The 5,804-nt window shown below is 43.3% G+C and overlaps 1 protein-coding gene across 1 annotated transcript in view; it reads right to left on the bottom strand.

Moving 5' to 3' along the window:
• Positions 1–330: 330 nt before the first annotated feature.
• ANKRD13C (ankyrin repeat domain 13C) overlaps positions 331–5,804 on the bottom strand; it is a 17,877-nt gene continuing 12,403 nt past the window's right edge. The window contains exons 11-16 of the mRNA XM_009994586.1: positions 5,786–5,804; positions 4,488–4,649; positions 3,704–3,783; positions 2,110–2,208; positions 1,363–1,463; positions 331–1,044 (exon numbers count right to left, since the gene is read on the bottom strand). Of these exons, the coding sequence (XP_009992888.1) occupies positions 914–1,044; positions 1,363–1,463; positions 2,110–2,208; positions 3,704–3,783; positions 4,488–4,649; positions 5,786–5,804 (592 nt within the window). The 3' untranslated portion in view covers positions 331–913. The remainder of the gene's footprint in view (positions 1,045–1,362; positions 1,464–2,109; positions 2,209–3,703; positions 3,784–4,487; positions 4,650–5,785) is intronic.

The raw sequence follows: 5,804 nt of genomic DNA, 5'->3' as shown, positions 1-5,804 counted from the left end.
ACCAGGGAACCTACTGGGTGCTCAACCATTTTGGAGCAAGTGTCCTAAGTGAATGTGACAATAGAAGAAGAAAAAAGTGACCATTTCTAGCTAGTGAACCTCTGAGCATGCTCATCAACACAGCGTGGTGGACACAGCTGGGACTTCCAAGCCAGGACAATGAAGAGGAGTTAAGCACAGAGCCAAGGAAGGAGGATTCCCAAAGAGCTGGGTAAAGAAGGGAAGGGTTCAGACAGATAGCACCACCATGGACTGCACTAAGGTGCTGGAGGAGGTACCTGATTCCCTGCAGAGCCAATGCTGTTTCTGAAGTGTATTGCAGTAGGACAATGCAACTGTTTAATGGTTACCATTTGGTTCATTCATCTACAGAAAAGGCATTTCTGCTATTATACTTCAACTAACATTCAAATTACTGAATTATACATCATGATACATAGTTTACAATTCATGAAAACAAAGCTTGAAAGAATATAACATGGTCATCTTAAGTATGGTGGGATGTTTGAGAGGACTAATACCCAGCTAAGACATTTCAACTTTTATGCTAATGGTCCAAGAGTGCTTTTTGTATCACCAAGAAATGTAAAAAATTTAAAAACAAATGATAGTCCTCACAGCTGTTAAGTATTCTCAGGGTCATCGAGGTGTCAGACTACCAGGCTTGCAAGACTGGATGTATAAAAGTGTGCAGGACACGTCAGGAGACTTGCTGTACATCAGGGACTAGACTAGATGCCCGTTAGAGTGAGTGTCAGTACATCAGTCATTTGATGCATGTTCCCTTTTCTTCTGGATTATTAAGTTTATCCCTTCCTTTAGGACCCACTGCTCTCTACCTGTGGGCTGTGTGCATCCATGGGCTCGCTGTGGGACGCTGGTGGTGGCGCTCACCATTCACCTTCCAGTTGGGTTAGAGGTCAGGAAAACGGCTGGGGTCCTCCTTGTAGTCATCAGGAATAGTGAAGATGGAGTCATCAAACTCATCGTAACGGAACTCCTGAAAAGTCACAGTGGCTGTGATGGTGGGAAACACAGGAATATCTGGGGAGGAAGCAGAATGGTACAGTGAGGAGCCAGGAAATACAAGCTTACCAGTAATTACCAGCTGTTACTGAAGGTGTGGCTTTTCACCAGAGAGGGCAGCGACAGGTCAAGGGGGAATAGTTTTAAACTGAAAGAGGGGAGACTTAAGTTAGACATCAGGAAGAAATGCTTCACCTAGATGGTAGGAAGGCACTGGAACAGGTTGCCCAGGGAGGCTGTGACACTCTCTTCCACAAGTGTTCTTTCCCAAAACTCAAGAGAAGTTCTGAGTACACTGCATGAGTCAGTACACACACTTCGTTGTGGTCCTCTTACCTAATTTCACAGGAAAGCCTGGTGGAAGCTTCATTTGAACAAATTCTCTAAGTTTGTTAAAGTGCTTGAAGGGTGCAATTACTTCTAAAACATTCAACAACCTGAAAAGGAAAACAAATTTCATAACAAGCTCTTGTTCCACAAGCTTTTCCTCCAGAAAAGAGAAAAATGACCCAAAGAGCAAGGTGACAAAAAGAACTGAAAATTCACATCATGCTTAAATCTGTCTCCTCAGAGCTTCAGTACCAGCCCCCTCATGTCCAGTTCTTGGTGATCCACGTTGTATTATTGCCACAGGTGTACAAATAAACATCAAGATGGTAATGTCTTGTCCTCATTTCACACCAGACTGGAGCATTTAGTCCCACACCCCGCACGGACAACACAAGAGACCTGGCATGGTTCTGTATCAGTTTAGAGGGCATCACTTGGTGCTACAACTTGTTACGGGCAAAAACGTTCTAGAATTCTGCAGGACCAGGCACATCAGCATTGTGCTGAGTTAATGATACACCTGATCAAATCCCTGCTCTTATCAGCAAGATAAGCACTTGGCTCCTCCAGGAACAGGCACCCCAGCACCCAGGGCTGTGCTTTCACAGTTTCCTTGCTTAACAGCACGACTTCCTTTGCAGGTGTTAAACTGCCAAGTCCCAAATCTGAGAATATGGAGAAGCCTGCAGTTCACAACCACATGAACACGTTTCCTACCCACAAGCACCGCTGGAGGCAGCAACACTGACTTACGATTCAATTCCTAGGGGGAATTCCTGGCTCATAGCTATCGTGGCTTTGAAGGTTTTCTTGCTCTCTTTGCAGACCAGCTCTCTGCCCAGGTGAGGAGCTCTGAAAGGGGAGAGGACAAAGTCAGCTTTTCTGTCAGTGAAGCCCTGGTTTTAAAGGAAGACAGACTCAGGTTTGAAAATGTCAGTGAAGCAAATACTTGAAAAGTAAAAGCTGTGCATGGTAAAGATGCATCAGTAATCATCTCAATTTAGATTATTCTAAGCTCTGCTAAACTGGGAGACAAGACAAAAATATTTAGGGAAACAGCTTGAGGAAAAACGTCAATAATTCCCCATGAACATTATATTAATAAACACTATTGAAAGACATGACAACTACCCAGAAATATATACAGCTGATTTCAGATGCTAGTTACAGTTGTCTGTATGTGAACAAAGTATCAAGCTGAACTAGAAAAAGGGTATTTGCTTTCAGCCTAAAATATGAAACAACCTCAGAGAAAGCAGAAAAGTTACTCCACGGTCACTAGAAGGTAATGCTGGAAAACACAGGACAGAAAATTCTGTTATAGGAGAGGAACAAACAGGTTAAGAAATAAGATAACAAAACTTTTCGTGTTCTGCTTTACATTAGCTAGAAACCTGGATTTCCCATCAAACCCCCTTCAGCTAATCAGATTATTAAAGAAAGTGAAATCTTACACACATACATATTTCTGTCCTAACAGCAATGACTGTTCAAGCATAACCTGTTTATTCTGCTTGAATATTCAGTCTCAAATATATTTAATAACAATTAAATTAGTTTTTAAAAAAGAATAAAGCCAAAATAGACAGATGTGCCTTTTTTGTAAGCCCTTCCTGACACACCATCCCATTCCCTGGTAACACCTGACCACAGGCTAGTCTAGTGTCTCTGGAGAAAGGACTTTTATCATTGTCACTTATGTGACACACTTGGTACATGTTTTGGTCCTTGTACAATTCAACAGGTAGAGAGCATGCAGCCCTAGAAAATAAACTCAGCTGCTTAGACCTCTAATTACTTTAGTTACTGTAAATTAATATCAATTATGGCTGCTAGCTACCTAGTCACACACCTAGAGGAGAGTATCTTGCAAAGAAAGATCTAGCCAGTATTGGGAGATCCGTATGTCCTTGGATTCCAGCAGCATTTCTTTTTGTACACTGCCACTACAGTCTCATTAAATCAGAAACATTTATCTTCAACATGGTGAACTGGATTGTTCATTACCATCATAAGACAAATTAATTACAGTGGTGAATTTGTCAGCAAATCTTCCTTAAAAAACAAGTCACATAACGTGCACATTTCCACAGTGTTCAGTGTCAAGCCCTGGGCAGCAGGCAGACACACCCAGGCAGTGTTTTTATCCCCAGCTGATGCCCTGATCCCATTCCCATGTGCAGCACCAGCTTCCCAGCCCACTGGAGAACACCAGACATCAAACCCAACATTCCATAGAAGAAAGAGCACCCACAAACTGGAGAACACAAAAAAAACACAAACCATGAGACAAGCCCACAGCCCCAAACAAATGCTGTAGAGGTGTCAGCAGAGCACCCACACTTACTTCCCATTCTCAGCAGATATGTACTCCTCCCAGGTGATGGTGTTGGGTGAGGGCGGGGTGAGCGACTGTCGCCGGACGGGCTGTTCAGAAAACACCCGGAGCTGGTCAGTTGGCCTTGGATTCTTTCAGAACATTGCCATGCAAAAGATACAACTGTACAATTCCACAAAGAACAGCAAAACAGTCTGTGCAGTCTGTAGCTGACACTTCGCCGGCCTTTTCCATCTCCTACTCTGCACTGAGGTATTTGGCCTCAAACCGCCTTTTCCAGAGAAGCTGGGTCCTTTAATACCTCAGCTAATCAGTTAATTCCAGGGTCTGAATGACAAGTAACAAAACACAAGCTAATGCTGACATAAATTAATCGTTTGCAAAAGGCTGTATGTGTTCCCAGATGATGTCTGGCTCATTCTGAATAGCTCTTGATTTCATGGAGATAATAACAGGCTTAGGCCATTTTAATGAAGCAAAAAGCAAACACGATTGAAAAGAAAAGGAGAAAGGCATTCTGAATGATAAACATTTGGTCTAAAAGAAGCTAAAGTGATTTGCCACAACCAATCCCTTCATCTTACACTAAGAGTCAAATTAAGACTGGAATATCCAATCTAATCACAGAAATTCCTCTATGCATGCACTAATTAGGTTAGCTCATTAACACATCACCAAGACTACACTGGTAGGTCGTATTTGTTACTTTAAAATTACAGCAATAAATGATTGGTGTAAAAGATAATCCTCCTATGCAAAAACTCACATCCTGAGAAGAACTACTTAAGCATACCTCAAAGTTCTGTTCCATTAAGTTGCCACCTTTACTCAGGCTCTCCATGATAGCTTTATTGCGAAGAATATCCTCCTCACTCAGATGTTCTCTTCTTTTCCTTGACTCTAATACAAGTCCATTCACCAAATAGAAATCTGCCAAAAAGTTCCCTACTCTTTCCTGCACAAAAGGAATTGGACATAAATGACTCAGAGGAGAGAAATTAAAAACATTTCAATTCTTGCACATGCAAATGACTGCACTTCAGTGCAACCAGATTACTCGAGGATGGAAATGATGTAATTTGCACAGCCAACCACAGGAACTCTCAGTGGACAATCCCAGCACAAGCACAACAACTCCATCAGAAACAGATACTACATATCAATGGAAACTTTAAGACAGAAAAGGTTGTCTATCAGTTTAAGAGTGGCCAATGGAAATCTGACTAAAATCCCCTCAACTGCACGTTGGGTTAAAGGATCATTTACAGAATATGGATTTGGTATCCAAAAGGAATAAAGTTCCAAAACAAGCTCAGAGGAAAACTTGTCATGAATGGCACGACCTGAACAGATCAGGTGAAGACCAAAGCCTGCAGAGCTGGTCACAAGGCAGCCATTTCCTATTCAAAGAAGATATGATGGGGGCCATTCAAATTTTTTCACAGCTGAGAACCTGTCCCTCAGTCTGACTGATACCAGGGAAAGGAACATCCAAAGGAAAGCACCCCAAATGCTCCCGATTCCTGGCACTGCTCCCACACAGGAGAACACAGAATCCTTACTGCACACCCTGGAATTAATTTCCAGAGACCATATATTGCCATAATAATGTAGCTTTCAGTACAACCTGTTCTCCCCCTTGCCTAACAGCTACAGTTTGTTATCACAAAATCCCAAACTGGTTTGGGTTGGAAGGGACCTTAAAGATCATCCAGTCCCAACCCCCTGCATGGGCAGGGACACCTGCCACCAGCCCAGGCTGCTCCAAGCCCCATCCAACCTGCCCTTCAACACTCCAGGGATGGGGCAGCCACAGCTTCCCTGGGCAACCTGGGCCAGGCTCTCACCACCCTCACCCCCCTCATCCCACCACTAGACACCCTGGTTATCTCTCTTCCAGGCTACTCTTTCCTCACAGGGCCAGCCCACCAAATACATTGTGGTCAGCCTAGTGACAACTGTAGGGTTAGGGGAAGATTTTCCTCTGCCCTGAACATCTTATTCTTGTGTCCTCCTAAGCCCCTCATCATAAGGCTGGCTGAGCTCTCCTGCTTCCAGCACTGCAGCCTGGGGACTGGTCTCTCAGCTTACTGTTTTATCTTCTCGGAAG

The sequence above is a fragment of the Chaetura pelagica genome, unplaced genomic scaffold (assembly GCF_000747805.2).
Source record: "Chaetura pelagica isolate M959 unplaced genomic scaffold, ChaPel_1.0 scaffold243, whole genome shotgun sequence".
Taxonomy (NCBI): domain Eukaryota; kingdom Metazoa; phylum Chordata; class Aves; order Apodiformes; family Apodidae; genus Chaetura; species Chaetura pelagica.
This window is presented reverse-complemented; position numbering and strand designations above follow the sequence as displayed.